The sequence below is a fragment of the Monodon monoceros genome, unplaced genomic scaffold, assembly GCF_005190385.1.
Source record: "Monodon monoceros isolate NGI ecotype Baffin Bay Population unplaced genomic scaffold, NGI_Narwhal_1 Super_Scaffold_7, whole genome shotgun sequence".
Taxonomy (NCBI): Eukaryota; Metazoa; Chordata; class Mammalia; order Artiodactyla; family Monodontidae; genus Monodon; species Monodon monoceros.
The window spans coordinates 47558045-47578331 of NW_021703784.1; the positions used below are offsets into that span (position 1 = coordinate 47558045).

Sequence of the window (20287 nt, forward strand, 5' to 3'; positions counted from 1 at the left end):
CAAAGCTTTGATACTCATGCTGTGGTGCTGTACAGACCTGCCATGGATGTGCTCACGTACACCAAGATCCCTGTCTGACACCAAAGGCTGTCATATGGGAATTGTTAAATAAATTATAGTCTAAACTGTGGAATGTAATTAAGGGTATTAAGAAACATGATACTTATTATTTGAGAGAGGGTAGGAAAAGATCCAAGTTACATTGTTAAAAAGGGAGGAAAAAACATTAGCATAATGTATAATTAAGATCTCATATGTGTGTGGGAGTATGTATATATTCAAATGAATTGAGAAATGTCTGCGGAAGTCCAGCACCCGCCAGCTATGTACCTATAGGCTACGCTATAGGGGAGGACAGCAGTGAGAGAGAAGAAGGGGGGATGGGGACCTCTCATTTTTTATTCTGTGTTTTTCTATATGGTTCACATTTTTACAACATCCATGGACTTCGTTTTGTAATTTAAATAAGAAATGAAATAATGCCTATGAAGCCCTGAGCATAGCATCTGCCATGTGGATGGCAGTAATATTAATTGGATATTAATAGGATGGCAAGAAAATATGACTTGCTCAGAATGATTTAAATCTGCATATAGCTTCATATTTATGGCTGTAAATAAGTGTTTTCTCTCTCTGCTAAAATGAAATGAAATAAATATCTTAAATTATGGTTAATAGATTTTAGGTTAAATAGGTGTTCTGCTTATTTAAACATTTAGGATTTAATTATTCAAAGAGAAGTTCTGAACAGGAAGTCTTCCAAATCTAGGTAATATCAGACTTCGCCTAAGCACCAGAAATTTCCTGTCGGTTGGGGTTGTCTGTAGAGCACTAAACTTTAAAAATATGTAACATGCAGAATTCATTGTTGTCTATCATTGAAAACTAAGGTCAAATCATTTTCTTTATGAAATTCCATGCCACAACAGCCAACAGATATTCAGTAAATTGAATTTAAATTTAATTTTGTGGAACTTTTTATTATAAAAAATTTGCAGTACACTGTACGTAGATCATCTTGTATTATATTCATTTAGTCATTCCTGTTTCTGTGAAAAGTTACGGATAAATTGAATTGAAAATCACATTGTTTTCTGAAATGTACTGAGGACCTCTGTGAAAATTCTTCATGCTTTAAATTCTCCGAAAGCAAGACACAGTTGTGCCAGGGAGGTGACAGACCAAGTTGGGATCAAGAACACGGAAACTTCAAAAGCCATTTCTTTTTCTATGCTCATTGTTTTACGGAGTGTCTTAAAACCTATTTTTCTTTCTTTCTTTTTATTGGATTGATATGGTGAAAAAATTTTTCCTGTGATGAAATAGCATATTTTAATAATTATATTTCCTTGATTTTTTTTTAGACCCATATGTTTTTTCTTTGAATGTTTCTAAAATAGATTTACTATTTTCTAACCCTGATCTCCTGAGAAGCTGATTTAAATATATGTATTAGAATTGATGAAGTTTGGCATGTGATGGTTTATATTAAAGCTATAAGGCAAAGTTGAGGTATGATCCCAAGTAATCAGCTTCTAGGAGCCCCCCAGGGGGAAAAAAACTTAGCAAAATTAAATGGCATTTTTTTGTTTGTTTGTTTTGGTTTTTTTGTGGTACGCGGGCCTCTCACCGCTGCGGCCTCTCCCGTCGCAGAGCACAGGCTCTGGACGCGCAGGCCCAGTGGCCATGGCCCACGGGCCCAGCCGCTCCGCGGCATGTGGGATCCCCCCGGACCAGGGCACGAACCCATGTCCCTCGCATCGGCAGGCGGACTCCCAACCACTGCGCCACCAGGGAAGCCCTAAATGGCGTTTTTTACACAGTTCATCACCAAACACTTGATACTCTGGTCTATCTGGCTGAGGGTAACTAGAGACTCACCTCAGCCCCTATACTATTGGTAATCCTATGAACTTTTGGGGTTTTTTACCCTCTCATTTCTAAATTAATCCTATTATTTAGAGATAATTATAGATTCACATGCAGTTGTAAGAAGCAATACAGGGAAATCCTATGTACTTTTACTCTGTTTTTCCCAGTGGTAACATTTTAGAAATCTGTAGCATGCTATGACAAGCAGGATGTTGACATAGACATAATCCATCAAATTTATTCCAGTTTTCCCAGCTTTACTTGTAATCGTGTGTGTGTGTGTGTGTGTGTGTGTGTGTGTGTGTGTGTAGTGAGTTCTGTGTCATTTTATCACATGTGCAAGTACCTGTATCCACGACCACAGTCAAGACAGGAAACATTTCCATCACCAACAAGGATACCTTGTATAGCCCATTTATAAAAACACCCACCTCCTCCCCATGGACTTTTCACATATTGGGGATTTGGTGGTGGTGTGTTTTTGAGTTACGTTTTGGGAAGTAACTGGTTTGTTCTTTCCCTCTGGCGAATGTCTTCAAATAAATAACATGAAAGTAAACCTTCTGTGTTCCTCCATTCTTGCATTGTGCATCTCCCCGTGGCTTGGCAAAGGGACCAACAGCAGGGACGAAGGGTTGCCTTGAGTGTGCAGTATTTCTAACTTGCTGAAGGCACAGAACCAAATTTGCCACCTCCGTTTCCATTCCCAGATTACGCTCGATTTGAGGCCAAAATCCATGACCTACGAGAGCAGATGATGAACCACAGCATGAGCTCCGGGTCCGGGTCCCTGCGAACCAATCAGAAACGCTCTCTCTATGTCAGGTAGGCAACAGTGTATTTCTTACTGTGATCTGTACTTGTGAGCCATCAGCTTGGGGAGACAAAGGCGACGCCTTATAGCAACGGGACACGTGTTCTTGACTAACCTACACTTGTCAATACACCACTGTAAGACCTTAAGTTTAACCATTTTGAAGAAATTTTTGAAATGTTATTAATTATGTTAAATTAGTTAAAGGCCCCTGCTTTTAACAAGTTCTTTGACCATGTTGTGATCCAGGGTAAAGTTCTTAGCATAGGTTGTAGTAAAAATAATAAGAAATATTTTCAGTTCTGATACATCTTAAATTGAATATGTGGGCCAAAGCCCTGGACATTGGCTTACCATCAGTATGGGAAGAAAATATTCTCATATTGCTTCCTGGCCTGCTTGACATCTATGCATTAACTTTGGTGTATTGATTGGACATCAGAAGTACTCTCTCAAAGAGCTATGTGGTTTTATTCTTGAAGTCTTGGTAGAATGACTTTCTTCTGTGGCATCTCATTACCAGTTGATTCTCAAACCACAAAAGTTACTTGTTCCTTGCCTGTCAAAACTCATTAATTTACCAGAAAAAAAGATGATTGATTGAACTTGAAATGCCCTGTGGTCTTTCATCCCCATAGTTAACTCTTGAGTAAGATCCATCATCACTCAACTGTAACATTCACCTCTTAGCATAAGCCTTCTATATTCTTCCCAAAATATACTTCGTCAGTGCTGACTCCACTTGAAAAAAAACCCAGAAAACTGTACACTTGCAAACTGTAAAAACTCAGTGAATTTGAAGTATCCAGTTGTTTCTTAAAAATAATTCACCATATTTCTTTGAGGATTTTATGTCATATTAAAGGATTAATTCCTAGTTTTTCATAAAATCTAGGAAAATCTTCCTAATTCCAATTGGAAACTATTCCTCATTCCACTATCATTCAATTAAAAAGAATGATGACTTACAATAATAATAATATAAGTATTAACAGCCAGAGGGGGAGAGTGATGTCCAGTTAATGGTGCAGATGAATCCAGGTATCAGTGGAGGAACCGTGCCCATCCTCACTGTATTCTCTCTCCCTCAGGATCTGGTCTGATTCCCACCTAGGGCCATATCCTCCTGATCTGAAATTTCACTGTCTTTTCTTGACATGAGGTGCATGTTATAGACATTAATTGATGTACTTGGATTGACTTGTCCTGTTGGTTCCTCTTTGGCTATAAAGTTATCTTTTGTGTGTATTAGGTAGGCACAGCAGGGCCAAGAAGGGAGCAGGATTCCAGAAGGCGGCAGGTTCTCGAAGGCCTTGATTTGCTGGCCTCTCTGACAAGCATAGAGTCCCTTCTTATTCCAGGGAGTTCCAGTACCTCAGAAGTCATGAGATTTAAAATAAAAAAACCCAGAATATCAATGTCCCAAATTTGTTCAACTGCGTTTTGGAAGATTATTTTGATACATTTCTGTGTAATCTGTGAAAGGAACTATTGAGGACCACCCTAGAACATGTCTTGTAGTGACATCACAAATATGATGGAAAGTAGCTGTTTCTGTTCTCCTTACTTGTGTTGTATTGCTATTCTTTGTGATATAAAATATTTTCTAATCTTGAAATGTTTTAGTCTTGGGTAGCAAATTAGGAAAAGCCAGTTAGGTTAGTAGGTTAGAGATAAATCAGCTAATAAAAATGGAATGGTTATATAGAATAAAACTGGAAGGAAACATTACCATATTGTTGGTATCTTGTTAAAAAAATAGAATGCATAAACATGTCAATGTACTGGAAGGAGTTTGCCAAAAATATACTGGTAATAGCTTACTCCTGTTAATTAAGTTGTGGAGGATTAGGAAAATTAAATGAAGTGCTATGATGCTATTATGTAAGACTAATAGACTTATTTGAAATAATAGTGTTACTCAGAATCAGACCTTTATTCTCTAAAATGGTAAATAAAACTATAACATACAAAAGAGATGAAGACTTAAGGTAATAAAGAATGTTACCTTTTTAACATTCTAATAGTTGGAGGTCATATTGAAAGGAGGAACTACTTTTAACTGAGGCTCAAAAATAGCTGACACTAAATGGGAAATTTCCCAAATTATTTCTTCACAAGATACGAAAAGTGTGTTGTAGAGGGCTGACCTCAGTATCTAAATGACTTTTAGAGGCGTAGAATTGGAAAAGGTATGAACCATGAATAGAGTAAAATCAGAGGGAAAGAACTTACAAGATCCCCTGGCCTTGTTCTCATGCAATGTGATAAATTAATTTAAATTAATTAATTAATTTCATTAATTAATAAAATGAAGTGAAATGGCAAGGCCTAAAGGGGATTCTTACTAAAAATGATTAAGTATGTTTGTTTGTTTGTTTGTTTTACACCAGTTTTAGCTATAGGATTTTCATAGATATGCTTGTTTCATCCAGATCGCTTGAATAGAACTAGTGCCAGTTGATTGTGCTTATTTTAGAAAGTCAACTAGTTGCTGTCTCAAAATAAATCAGTAGCAGAATTTCTCTGATTATATAAACATCAGATGATGAGCATGTCTCTCTAATCTGAGAATGACACCCTGGAGTATTATTCTCTTTATTCTGCTCAGCTTTATGTAATTCTAGAGCTGGAACCTTAGCTATCACCAGGCCCACTGTTTAATTTGCAGAAGGGGAAACTGAGGCCCCGGGAGGGAAGGGATTTGCCCGGGACCCCACAGCCATTTGGTGGCAGAGTTAGATGTCCTGCCTCCTAGTGCCACCTCACTCCACCTGCTCAGGGCGCAGCTAGCTTGTGCGTCTCAGCTGTTGAACGCACTTTGGCCATGAATCCCAGTGTGCTTCCATCAGCACAGTGGCCGACTCTTGGATTAAGGAGTAGATTAGCTGAGAGGAGAAATTCAAACAGAAACCTCTTTGGGGTTTTTACACAGGATAAACTGTACTATAGGGATTTCATAGGGGATTTCTTTAGTACTATTCGTATTTTTCCATGAAGCCGAAACCTAAACCAGAAAGCAAGCAGCTTCTTTGTTCTGTAATAAACAATTTAGCTGACTTAGTAGAACATGTGTTTGCACCACAAAACCACCCTTCCCCTTGGAGTCACCTCCTCTTCCCTATATGCACAACACATACACACGCACACACTCTCTCTCACACCTCACACTCCCAGCATTAGCTCTGCGCTGACCGTGTCCAGGATAGTGCATCTCCTCAGGACACTGCAAAAGTTGGCCTCATTTCCCTACTAGAAATGGTCCTCCCTGGTGGTGGCGATTCATTTGCCTGCCAGTGTGGGAGAGGGAGGGAACTAGCACATCTGAGCCAGGCGGTGTTGTAAACTTGAGCCAACCCTCTCTATTTTCCAATCTAGTTGTAATCATTTTCCTTCTTTTAATCTTTTTTGTAAGGTGCTTGAAGTGCTTTGGTAGTGCCATGCAAATGGAGTTGATTGTCGCTAATGATAATACTGTACGTGTTGTATGCCAGTGATTTGCATCTATTTGATTTAATGGGCTATGCGTATTGTGTATTTCCTGCATTGTGAAACATGTAGTTGTAGAACCTTAAAAGTAAATAAAATATTAAAAATTTGAATAAAGTATTTTTCAAAATGCTCCACAAGTACATTATCAGTTCTTCAGCCATAGATTTCACTTGGGCTCCTGAACCACTGGAATACGGGGTTTCGGGTTTCATTGCACGTACTTTGGGGCTCTCCATATGGGCAGGTTGAGGTCTCCCTACTTCTAAAATATGCACTCCCCGTCTTCTTATCAGTTGTTAAATGCATCCCTATAGCAGAACAAGGCTTTTCCTGCTACTAATAGGAATGCACCTTTATATCTAAAAGCTATGAAGAAAGGTCAGAGATACAGGGGATTAAATTCACACAGAAGTGCAAATGGCTAAGGAGAGATCCTTTCTTCTGATAAAAGAGAGCAAGAGCACCCGGGACACTGGGAGAATGGAGAGGGGAAGAAAGAAAAGCAGGTAAGTCCACCAATGGGGAGTGAAAGGTCACAGGAAAGAATATAAAAGAGAAACTTGGCCCATGTTCGTTTGTTAATAAAAGGTACCGATTTTGAGAGTTCAAGTGAATAAGCTTTCTGTTGTGAATTTAGGTTTTGTTTGTTTGTTTGTTTGCTTCATATTTGGAGCATTTTGTGAATTTATGTTTAGTCAGTTACTATAATTTATTTATGCATTCATCAAGCATTTTTTGAGTGTATATTCTGTGCCAGGACCTATAATGGACATTGAGGACCCAGCAGTAGAAGTCATGTTTCCTGTCCCCAAGGAACTCACATCTAATGGGGGAGGACAGATGAGGGGAAGACAATCACAATGCAGTGTGGTGTGAAAAGTTACCTCTAGAAAGGCCGAGAATCTTTACTGCTGCCTTATATAAGGATATCTGAATTGATTCTTGAAGATTTTGTATGAGTTAATCCAGAGGCCTTCAAACCTTTTTACTCAAAGTAAGAAATACATTATTCATCATGGCCCAGTAAATACATACGCACATAAAGCTGAAAGAATTTCATCAAAGTGTACCTTTAATGTACAGTAAACTTTGCTATTTTCCATTCTATTTGTCTTCCTCTTTTTTTAAAAAAAGTGAAGGTCACAACTCATTAACTTGATTTAATAACTCACTAATGGGTTGTGATCTACAGCTTGCAGATGGAGTAAACAAGGAGGAGCATTCCAGGCAGATGACACAGTACATAGGCAGGAGAACACATCTTCACTACGTTACAGTTAGCATCTCTGGAATCCCCAGACCCTTGGTGTTCTAGCCACCTTGGAAGGCGGTTCTCCCTGGCATAGATGAGGAAGTAGAAATGGAGGGAAACGTTTGTCAGGCATCTTCTGTGGGTCACCCATTATGTTAGTGTTTGGCATATATTTCCCCGTATCATTCTCGCAACACCTCGAAGAATCAGGGGATATTTCCTCTATTTTACAGGTGAAGAAAGTGAGACTCGGAGAAGGTAAATATTTGCCCCCAAGCTCACAGAACGTGACTGGACGTGAGCCAAACATTCAGGTCCTGTGTGTGAGGCAGTAGAGAACAATGCTTATTTAAGAGCACAGTTGCTGGATTGTGCCGGACAGACAAACATTTGAATCTTGGTTCTGCCACTTACTAGCTCAGTGACCTTGGACAAGTCAGTCTCTCTGGCCTTAGCGTCTTTATCCGTGAAATTAGTAATAAGATACCACAAAGTGGTTGTGAGGATAAAGTAAAATGGTGAATTTAAATACCTGGCACATGCGAAGCAATTGATTAATGTCGGTGGTATTTATCATTTATTAGAAAGGCAACCTGTCCCCTGCAGGACAGAGAGACTGTAGAATTGTTTGTGAACGGAGACACTTTTCTCAGCAGTGGTGAGTCTCCCTGTGCCTTGGCTTTCCTTCATCAAGGGAAGGAGGATAGGCTTCCTGGAGACCTTTTATGTTTTCAGTCCTCTAGACCCCATGAAAGCCAACGGGAAAGGCCAGGATTCTATGGCTCCAGAGTGCCCAGCTATGCCAACTCATCAGGCATTTCTCATCCCCCACAAGGGTCTGTCCAGAGACAGAATCTAAAAAGAATTCAGTTGGAGACACAGCTAAGAAGAAAGGGTTGCTTTGCTTACACCTGGCCCTTCCAGTTCCTCATGGGTGTTACCAGCGTCCCTATCCTCACAATTTCTTCCATTTTTCCTCTGCATTCTTCAGCTACTCTAAGCCCTCTGCTCATGGTTTTCTGTTCTGAATTTGAAGGATTTTCTTCTTTTTACAGTGGTTCGAAGTCCACATTTTAAACTGGTAACTCAAACTTTCTGCTTTCCTTGACAGTTTTTGCTTCAAAGGCTATATAATATAACAAATGCTGAGGTCTGCCTCCTGCCCCATTGTTTAACATAATGTTTTTACACATAGATTCATCAGGGCATCGATTCTTTCATTCAACAAACATGGTTTCACGTACTTACCTACAATATACCAGTCTGCCGTAGATGCTAAGGATACAGAGATGATTAAGAGCACAGACCTCTTTCCCTCAGGATTCTCATTGTGCATATCTGCAGGCAATTCAAGTAGTATGTAGATCATCATTGTAACTGTCCTTTTATGATACCTCATGTGTTATATGCCTTGCAATTATTAACCTATTTTACTCTTTACATTATGCCTATAAGCTTCCTACAATGAAATCTACCCAGAAGACCACTGGTATTTAAAACTCAGCTATGAAAATAGTGATCACTCTGGTCTTTATTAAAGCTTCATGGGAAAGCTCCTTGAAATGGCAATACCATCAATACTGGACCTGCAAATCCCAGTTAATGTCTTAATTTTACTATATCCTTAGTGCCTTATGCCACAAGAAAGTCTCCTTAGTAAATATTTGTTGGATGAATTAATTCCTAGACTCTCTTTCCTATACAAATGTGAAAGAAAAAAATTAGAAGATAAGCCAAGACCTTTGAGCAGTCGGTCCTACGGAAACCCAATACCAAGTGTGTGGAGTCTGGCTGTGTCCTGAGGACGCAGGAACTACCTACTGGTACTGGGATTTCCAGGACACATCGGGCTCTGCAGGGCCTTTCAGGCTGCTTCATTTGCCTGCTGAACTCTGTGACCCTCTTTCAACTGAGGCCTAATTCAATAATACATTTAGACCATGACACACAGCCTGTACCCTCTTAGCAAGAGGACTTGGGGTAGGGGCTGGGTTCAGGGTGAACTTCATCCATTTTCTCATTCTCAGCACCCTTAATCTTCCTGTTCTAGGGACATAGGGCTGGGAGTTACATTGAAGCAAGTCTCGAGCAAACATATCTCACCCAGGATTCTTTATCCTGATGGGTTTTCATTCTAGAGGAAAGATGTTCTTACCTGACTGATTTTGGTGGGAGGGGAAAGCAACCATATCATATAAGTAAGAGACCCTGGTATTTTTTCTTCTTCTTCTTTAAACAATAACATATCCTTCCACTCTACTTCCTTCCCCCATTGTACTGCTTGGTCAGTAACCTGGGGATGCAAAGGAAGAATGTGGAATGAAGCCAGTCAGGGGACTTTGCTCCAGTGCAAAGCTGCTTCCAACTTCACTTGGCTATGGATTTCTCCAGGTCATTTAAGGCAAAGCCATGAAATCTGTGAACTTCATTATAAGTCAGGTTTTTACCTTCTTCCCTTCCAACCTTGGACCAACATGCTGTCAGCAGCCGTCCCCATAGGACATGTCTCAATCCTGTGTGCATCCCCTGCCCAGTGCTTGGCACAGCGCTGGCCTGCAATGGCATTTTTACTGCCTGTCATTCATTCAGTCACTCATATATTCTTATTTGGCAAATTTATCATTTATTCTTTCAGAAACACAATGTATTATAGCACCTTGGATTCAGAGTTTCTTATCTCTCTCAAAATCTTATTGGGGGAGACATGACCAGGTAGGTACCTGAAACAGTTTAACAAAATGAGGCAGAGAGTCTGGAGATAGTCTAGACTTGGGAAGCCAGAGAAATCTGGAGAGGGCATTGCAAAGTCAGGGTAGGCAGCTGGAACCACACTGAGAGGCCAGAGCTTGTGTACCGGTGCTTTACTCCTGACTTCGTTTAAGCCTTATAACAGTGCTATGACATAATTATGATTATTTTCCCCATTCTACAGAGGAGGAACCTTGTAGAAGGAAAAATAACCTATACATGGTGCTACGTGGCCAAGCCATATTCTCTACCCGGGTGTGTCTCTCACTGGAGCCCATGCCCACTGTACTGCAGTACAGTGAGGAGGAAGTTAATCCTGTAGGGGCAGAGGTTACATTCATATTGATAGACCTTCTGTTTGGTTTATGCTTTATACTGACTTCGTCAGGGTAGACCTGGCATCTGGTCCAGACTTCACAGTTGCTTAATTGCTGAAACTTGAGTTTCTTATTTGTAAAATGGACATAATACCTGGTTCACAGACTTGTTGTTAGGATTAAGTTAAACTAAGTCTATGAAAGAGCCTGCCAGATGGGTCCGTTAAGTAAAGGGGAGGACCTTTACCCCTTCCATTATTCAGAGCCTGCCTCCTAAGCTGGTGCCTCCTTTAAAGCGGAATAGATTTTGATTCTTCATGTATACTTTGAGACTCATTAGCACTATGTGCACTCTTTCAGGCATTTGCATTTTTAATTGCATCCTTAATTGTGGAACAAAAGGCTTTGTCTTCAGGCAGCTAATTTTGTGCCAGAAGTAGAAAGGAGGAGGGTTCATTGGGGATCTGGAGGAGGTTTCTCCTTCACCTAAAATCATAGGCTGGCCCCGATTTTAAAAGGTTTTTAATTTTTAGATTTCTATTGAAAGAGGGACAATAGTACCATGGACGACCCTACCATTGACCATCACATTTTTTTTATCTATCCCTCTATCCCAAGTTCTAGAATCAGATATCATTTTTATTAATGGCAGACCCTCATTCATTCACTTGCTCACTCACTCATTCATCCAGAAAACTGTTTCAGAGCCACAACCATCTACCTTATGCTATTACTATGCCTTGGGGAATAAAAAGATTAATAGGGTGTCTTTTCTGCCCTGAAGGCACTGAAGAATCACTCTACCAGCCTGGGTTCTGATCCTCACCGCCGCCCCATGGTAATCATACTTCCAGACATTTCACATCTCCAGAGGAGGTACTGTAGCCTGTTAGCCCAAAATTACTACTTCCAAGAACAATCTGAACAGCTCTAGCTACAAAAGAGGGCAGAACAATAAAAGGCACAACACAGAATGTTCACAGGAGAGAACAGGTGAGAGATGAGGGCATGGAAAAATTGAGGGGATCTCCACCCTAAGTCATGTGATTCGGTTAGGAACAAGGGAATAAACTCAGGACGTTGGTCCTTTCATCTCAGCATTTGAAACAGAGCCAGACACATTATAGGAAATCTTTAAGTACTTATTGAACAAACTTTTTGAATATCAATTCAAATTGATATTTGAATTGATATCAATTGAACATGAAGGTTAAACATGATGGTACTGGGAGAATCACCAGTGACTCATAGATGCTGGTTGAGTTAAGCACGTTCTCTTCTGTGTTCCTCTGCCTCATGTAAACTCTCTTCTAACCTTCACACCCTCTCCACTGCCCGCCTCTTGACTCACCTGTCCCCTCCACCGATGGTGAGCACCTCTCAAATGGAGATTTGCCCAGTTACAGTCTGTATCTGCATGGTCTGGCCTACGGTAACTGCTGAATCCATCAAGTGAATGAATTATGGATGTTGCTAGATTGGAGAGCATTTAACTTTTAATTAAAATTTTACTTAATTACCTCATGGCTTGCAAATGGTTCCCTGCCTAACAGAGGTCCTTGTCTCTTCTTGATTGGATGAATAAACCGTCCTGTTCAGTAGTGATAATTGTCTCAAACTATGTTTTTTTAAAAAACTCATTTAGCCAGACAAATGCCATATTTAGTATAGGTTAAGACTTCAAACCCATTTTCCTTTTTATTGGGAATCAATAAGAACAGAAACAATAATAAACATCCACAAGTTCTTCTAAAATACTTCCTAATAATAAACAGCTAATTATAATTGCATCCTATTCTATGCCAGGCAGTTTGCTAAGCACCTTATATGGATTATCTTATATAATTCTCACAGCCCCTGCCCCCCTAAGAGATAGGTGCTAGTTTTAGCCCCACTGTAAAGAAGAGAAAATGGAGACCAGGTTTGAAGTTTACCCATAAGAGGCTAAGCTGGGCTTAGAACCTAAGCCAGCTGTCCTCTGCCCCTACCTATGGTGCCATGTGGCTTTATTGAAAGGCTTTTATAAATTTGATTTGATTTGATTTAAAATATCTGTTAAGTAGGTATTGTTTTCCCACCGTTTTCAGATAAGAAATCTGTGGCTCAAAGTATTGAACTATCTACTCTTTTCTCCACGCATAGAGTAGTACCAAGCCCTTGCCTCAGTCCAGTCTCTTTAAAGGTGTGTGAACCCACAACTCACATGTATCTTTGTCTAACGTTTGCCTCCTGTTTCATTTACTGCCACGTAACACACCGCATGATTTCTATAGAACTACTTATGCATTGTTAAATGTCGAATGGGCAGCTGAATGAATATCATAGTCACCTTAGATCCTGTACTCTAGTTTGAAGATGCCCAGAGCATGCGGATTTGTGGTTAAATTCAGCGAGACCCCCTGAGCTGTGGCCATGACAACAGTGTGGACAAATTCTCTGCCCCTCTTCTGCCAGCAGATTCTGCAGCCTGCGTAGCCCTAGCCAGGTAAAGCCCCACATCAAAGAACACAATTGAAGTGCCTGTCATACGTTGTTCCCCGAACATGGGGGAACATGCAGCCTGAGACCCACAGTCAGCTACACAATTTGTGGGGCCCAGTGCAAAGTGAAAATGGGGCTCCACATTCAAAAATTAGAATGTAAAGACAGTGAGAGCAGAGCATAATACTAAGTGCGGGACTCTGCAGCCACGCAGGCCCACACCCATGATGCCAGTCCTGCTAACACCTGGCTTAGGACAGTTTGCTCAAAGCTGAAGGCATGTGTGTTTCCCTTAGTAAATAGTGCAGCAAGTGTAAGAAGCACGATATCAGCATTGGGAACATTTTCAAGGAGCCAAGCTTTGTCTTTTACCTAAAAGAATACTTTGTATAAAGTATCCATACCTCTGCTTTTGGGATCTGTGGAAAAGCTATCTTTCAGCCCTCTTAGTGCTTGAGGACCTTGAAATTCCACTTGCTCTGAGCTTTCAACGGCCTACTTTCAGTCATCACTCTCCACTGTAGGAAATCTTTCAAAAGTTAAGTGGGGTCATTTTTTTCACATTTAGTTAGCACCTGCAGTACACTGTTCTGCAAAACAGTCTTCCTGTTCTGCAAAAGTTACTACCCCTTCTCCTTGCTCCTCAGGTCTAAATTCTTAAGAAAATGTATAAAAGTGCCTCAGGGCTTCCCTGGTGGCGCAGTGGTTGAGAGTCCGCCTCCCGATGCAGGGGACACAGGTTTGTGCCCCGGTCCGTGAGGATCCCACATGCCACGGAGCGGCTGGGCCCGTGAGCCATGGCCGCTGAGCCTTCGCGTCCGGAGCCTGTGCTCCACAACCGGAGAGGCCACAACAGTGAGAGGCCCGCATACCGCAAAAAAACAAAAACAAAAACAAAAGTGCCTCAGAGGACTTTGGAAATCACTGGAACCTGTTGGGTGTTGGTGTCCTTTCCATGTGTGATTTCCTACATGCAGAGGCTGCAAGACTTATAGATTTCCCTGACCAACAGCATTAGAATTTAAAAAATCAGGACTTCCCTGGTGGCGCAGTGGTTGAGAGTCCGCCTGCTGATGCAGGGGACGCGGGTTCGTGTCCCGGTCCGGGAAGATCCCACATGCCGCCGAGCAGCTAGGCCCGTGAGCCATGGCCACTGAGCCTGCGCGTCCGGAGCCTGTGCTCCACAACAGGAGAGGCCATAACAGTGAGAGGCCCACGTACCACAAAAAAAAAAAAGAATTTAAAAGATCAGGGGCCTGACATGGGATTGACAACTTAATTTCACCAAGTAAGAAGTCTAAAAATAATAAACCCACATACAAATTATATTTTAAATTGATCGCTCTTTATTATTGCCATCATTTTATATAAGAAAGGCCATTTTAAGGTCAGAAAAATAGGAACAAAATATAAGCATCAGGAAAAGTACTCCAAATTTTAAAATTTATAATTTTATAAACCCCACTAGATGCATCTCCATCTTTCTACTATCCACATAATCCTACCTTGTAGCTAAGAAAATTAAGGCAAACATTGTGACAGCTAACTTGTTTAAATTCTTAATCCTGAATTTTCTGGTTTTAAATGATTATAAAATGCCTGAGATGGCTTTTTACTTTTGTCCTTTCTTGATGAAGAAAGCCATCTTTTAGATTTTCTTATTCCTCATGTATTTTCTTCATTTTTTATACCATTTTCTCAATAAGTAGGAAGCCCAGACTATTGCTGGTGAACATCCTCTTTGGTAAACTGATGCTTTTTGGTGATGCTTGTTAAGAGGTACGAAGGAATTTCCATTATCAAAATAGGATTTTTATTATTTTTTAAATTGTACTTTCATGTATTTTACATTATGGCATCCTTTATTTTATTTAGTTATTTATTATTATTATTATTTTTTTTTTGCGGTACACAGGCCTCTCACTGTCATGGCCTCTCCCTTTGAGGAGCACAGGCTCTGGACATGCAGGCTCAGCGGCCATGGCTCACGGGCCTAGCCGCTCTGCAGCATGTGGGATCTTCCCGGGCCGGGGCACGAACCCGTGTCCCCTGCATCGGCAGGCGGACTCTCAACCACTGTGCCACCAGGGAAGCCGTGGCATCCTTTATTTTAAAAACGGACTCTTAAAAGGTATCATCACATTCTGGTGTCTTCCACTGTATTTTAAAACATTGTATAACTGTATTGTTTCAGAACAGATGGGTTACTTCATATACTTTTCCCCCTTAAGTTTCTTCAGATTACATCTTGTACATGCTTCTATTTTTATTTTTTAATTTTTTTTGGCCATGCGGTGTGGCTTGTGGGATGGGATCTCAGTTCCCCAACCAGGGATTGAACCCGGGCCACGGCAGTGAAAGCACTGAATCCTACCCAGTAGACCACCAGGGAACTCCCCCTTAATTTTCTTAAAAACACGGATTTGGCCTTTCAGATGATGGCTCCCACACTTAAAAAAAAAAAAATCTGATTCATGGGTAAAATAATGAGAAAATGCAATGTGAACTGAATAGAACTTTACAACAAACAGGATATTTGGTAGCTTCTAGTGACCTCTGTCACATAAATATATATTCTCAGGTAAATTAACTTTGTAGTTCTTAACTCTCCAGACAAAGCTCTTAACCAGTCCCTGTGGCTTCTCAACTGTTTCATCGCTCTCTTCCTGTTAAAGAGGGCTCTGAGTTAGTCATCAGGAAGGGGTTTCTGTGTTTCTGGTTGCTGTGAATCCAGGTCAGCAGAGAGTTTCCCTATCTCTAAAAGGCCTGTGTTGAATGAACCCCAGTGTTGGCCCTTTGTAAGATTATAACACTTTGCTCTTTTCCTAAAATTCCCTATTTCTGCCCCTTCTCTCATAAATGGATGCCCCCATCCTATGCCCACCTCCACAACACACTCAGATCTTCTTATGAGTCCTTGATTATATAATGCATTCAGGTATCCTGAGGACAAGAAGATGGTGATGAGAATTTAGATCTCATAATATCTATGAGGGAGTATCATTATTACCCCCATTTCACAGTTATTGAAACCAAGGTTAGATAGTTCATGTTATTGCCCAAAGTTGGACAGCAAAGAAGGAGAACAAATATAAATTAGTTCTGTCTGTTGCCAAATCCCTGGTCTTAACCTTAATGTCCAGGGTTTCTGGAAATACCACATTTTCTTGGATATGCTTGATTTCCTCTATGCTCCCTCACTCCTGTTGGTACTTATAATTGTTACAGGAAGTCATATAAGTTTTACTCTAGAAAATAGTAATTTAATGTATAGTACATCTCCCTCAATAATAAATGAGTACCTTAAAGACGGTTGGTGAGTGGATCTTTGACATGGAGTTATGATGGCTCAAATTTAAACCATAGGGTCATACCCTTCGTCGACCAAGCGTCCTCATCAAAGAGGCATGAACTTTCCTGCTGCATACAGGATGAGAAGATTGCAAGACCTTTTGATTAACCTACAGCAAGTATGGTATAGTGGAAAGGATATGGGTTTAAGTTTTTCTTGGGTGACTACTATTTACAAAAAACTATGTAGAATGCTGTCAAGGAGTGAAAAGGTGGATCAGATATGCCTCAGGATGCAGTTAAAGCTAGTTAGTATTATTTTCACCTGTTTTTTCCTATGTTATTCTTAATCCAGACTCTGCTCCGGGATCTGACAGTGTGTGTGTTGGTGGGGGTGAGGGGGCACTAGGAAATAGAAATTTGAAAGGTCAGATATGAGAGGTTCCAAAAGCAAAGCTGTATTTTTTTTTTTTTTTTTTTGGGTCATCTTTGGCAGTGTGTTTCCTCTCTGCAGGAAGTAATTAGGAACTGTCATAGAATGAAACACTAACTCCGTAGAATACCAACTCACTCAGCCATTCATGCATGAGTCCACAGCGGAATGGAATAGGCAAAAAGCCTGAGTTTTAGAGTCCCAAGTACCTGGATTTGAATCCTGGCTTTGCCACCTATTTCTTGTGTCATGACCCTGGCAGTTCATTTCCTCTCCCTCTGGGCCTCAGCTGCTTCTATGAAATGAGGATAATAAGTACACAACTCAAAAGGTTTTATGAAGAATAATGTCTGTAAATCACCTAGCATCTTACGCAAACCCTTCCAGAAATTAGGAAAGAGAGAAGACTTCTTAGCTTTTACAATATTAACATCTCCTTGATAGCAAAACATGATATGGTAACTATAAGAAGAGAAATTTACAGTCCAGTCTCTCTTATAAAACACAAGATCAAAAATCCAAAATAAAATATTTATTACCAAAGTGAATCCAGTGATACATAGGGAGGATACTATATAAGATGCCCTAATCCTAAAGGACATTTATCATATTGATAAATTGAACTACATTAAAATAAAAACTTTGTTCAACAAAAGATACCATGAATAAAATAAAAGTGTAAACAGAGCATGGGAAAACATTTGTAAGGCAGAGATCTGGAAAAGCATTTATAATCAGATTATGTAAATAACTGCCACAAGTTATTAAGAAAAAGAGACCAAATTGTTTTAAATGGTCAAAAGACTTGAATAGGTATCTCATGAAAGAGGATATGTAAATGGTGAGTTCACATGTGAAATGGTGTTCAGTTCATTGGTCATCAGGAAAATGCAAATTCAAGCCCTAATGCCACTATCTACCCACCAGGATTATTGAAAAGATATGTTGGTAAATGTTTGAGACTCTCATGGCAGTGTCTCATACATTGCTCATGGGAGGTAAGTTGGTATGACCACCCTGGAAGACTGTCTGTCAGTGTTTACTATTGTTGAACATATTATACCCTATGGTTCATTCTGAGGTATATACACAATAGAAATATTTATGTATTTTCAACAAAAATACATACAACAATGTTCATAGTAGCGTTGTTTGTGATAGCCTTAATCTGGAAATAGCCCAAATGTCTATCAACAAAAGAATAGGTAAATAAATTGTAGTATATTTACACAAGGGAATACTAAACAGCAATGAGAATGAGTGGCTGCTACAAGTAACAGCAGGTAGGAGTATTGTAAATATAATATTGAGTGAAAGAAGCCAGCCACACACATAAACTACAGGCGTATTAGTTTTCTGTGCTGTCATAACAAATTACCACACAAATTCATTTTCTTACCGTTCTGTAGGTTAGAAGTCCATCAGTCTCACCAGACTAACATCAGTGTATGAGCAGGCTGCGTTGCTTTCTGGAGGTTCTAAGTGAAGATCTAATTCTTGCTTATTTGGATTGTTGGCAAAATTCATTTCCTTACAGTTGTAGGACCTAAGTTCTTGCTTTCTTGCTGGCTGTCATCTGAGAGGCATTCCCGTCTTCTAGAGGCTGCCACATTCCATGGCTAGTGGCCTTTTCCTTCACATTAAAAGCTGAGTACTGCGAGTTCTCTCCTCACTTGCATCTCTCTCATCTACCCAGGAAAGGTTCTGCACTTTTAACACTTATAAAGACTCATGGAATTAGATTAGGTCCACCCAGCTAATCCAAGATAGTTTCTTGGCACTTTAGTGTCCTTAACCTTCATCACATCTACAGGGTCTCTTTTGCCATGTAAATAACATATTCACAGATTTTAGGGATTAGGGCTTGGACATCTTTGGGTGAGCCATTATTCTGTCTACCACGGTATGATTCCATTTGTATAACACTCAAAAACAGGCAAAATTAACCTATAGAAGAGAGTACCTTTGGGATCACATTTCTAATGTAGAAAGGAATAATAATATCCACTTAAAGGGTTGTTATAAGTATTAAATCCAACAAAAGTATCAGTTGTTTCAGAAAGTGTCTGCCATGAAACAGACACAGTATTTGTTAGGTCCTAGTTCCTTTTCTTTCCCCTCCCCCAACTTTATCGTTTCACCTGTAAAAATGCTGTAGTCAGCACTTTGCAGGATAAGGTATTCTGAAGATTTACAGACCCTCTGTGACAGTGTTTGCCTATCCCCTAGAAATCAGGATTTAAGCAAGAATTCCATGTGCTACTTGGGATAAAGCAAATTTGGGAAATAATGCTCTTTGGAATTTATTTGAAACACTGCTGAAAACATAGGAAGTTCTGAATGATCTGCTTCAGCCCCATCCAAAATACTACTCGCTGCACTTTTTAAGCCACACAAACCCGAATCAGCCATATTATACCAATTAAAATGTCATTAAAGTAAGGAATTCTTAAAATAGTGAACCACAGATCAATGTAGAACCAGCAGTCATTGCTTCTAGAACTTACTCTTTTGCTAGAAGGCTCAGTCTGTGGCTCTTAGAGTGTAGCACAGAATATAAGAAGAAAAAAGTTCCGTAAATATTCATTAAATTCAACGGAAATTACAAAGGGTGTCCAGTTGTTTATTTTTGTATTATTTTGTTTTTCATTAAAGCTGCTGTTGCCCATGCCCATGACTTATTGAACGTGCTAAGGAGGAAGTCTGGTGAGAATTAGGTCTAACATTCATTTCGTTCACTTGTGCCTCCTCCTGCTTTCCATTCATTTTATAAACAACTGTTGATAGTCCATGTGCCAGACACTAAGGTGGGTTCAAGGAATACAAGGATAAATACTCTCAGTCCTTGCTGTAGGGTACTCCTGATCTAGTGGGGAGACCAACAATAAAAGCATGTCCAAATCTGATGGCCAAACCCACCTCCCCCTCCTACATGGAATTTAGATTGGTCTGTCTTGAGCGCCTGCCAGGATAGGTCATGTCCCAATGTGACCAGTTCACACCGGCTTTCTCTCCTGGGAAGGGCCAAGAAGAGTCTCTAAAGTAGGTTTGTTTTACTAGTTGGTTCTTCATGCTTTATCTCAGTGTTTGCCAACCTTGGCTGCGTGTTAGAATCACCTGGGGAGCTGAAAGAAATAACTTTTGTTTTCCTTTATACTACTCACTGAATACTTCACTTCCAACACCAGATGTCTGGGGTTTTCCCCACCCCGACCAGTTCTCCAACACCAGCTGGATGTCCTACAATTTAAGTCAATTCTGGCACTGTCTGCGTGGAGACAGTGTCAGATCCTACAGGTTAAGGGTTCAGCCCTACAAGACTGCCCCCACTTCAGATGCCAGTCACGAGTCCAGATTGTTACCTGTGTTTCTGACCAGCTGGCTGTAAATCAGAGGTTCGGACAGTCCTCTCTTCGGATTCAGTAATTTCCTAGAGCAGCTCATAGAACTGAGGAAAATAGTTTACTTTGTAGGTTACTGTTTTATTATAAAAGAATAAGACTCAGGAACAACCAGGTGAAAGAGATACCTAGGGCAAGATATGGGGGCAGAGGTACCGGGCTTCCATGCTCTCCCCAGGAGTGCCA

The 20287-nt window shown here is 40.3% G+C and overlaps 1 protein-coding gene across 6 annotated transcripts in view; it reads left to right on the forward strand.

Moving 5' to 3' along the window:
* The window catches only part of DLG2 (discs large MAGUK scaffold protein 2), a 2046181-nt gene that overhangs the window by 1896497 nt on the left and 129397 nt on the right, over positions 1-20287 (forward strand). For all 6 annotated transcript variants that reach the window (XM_029208176.1, XM_029208177.1, XM_029208181.1 and 3 more), the window contains one exon: positions 2583-2697. In XM_029208176.1, coding sequence (XP_029064009.1) covers positions 2583-2697 — 115 coding nt within the window. The remainder of the gene's footprint in view (positions 1-2582; positions 2698-20287) is intronic.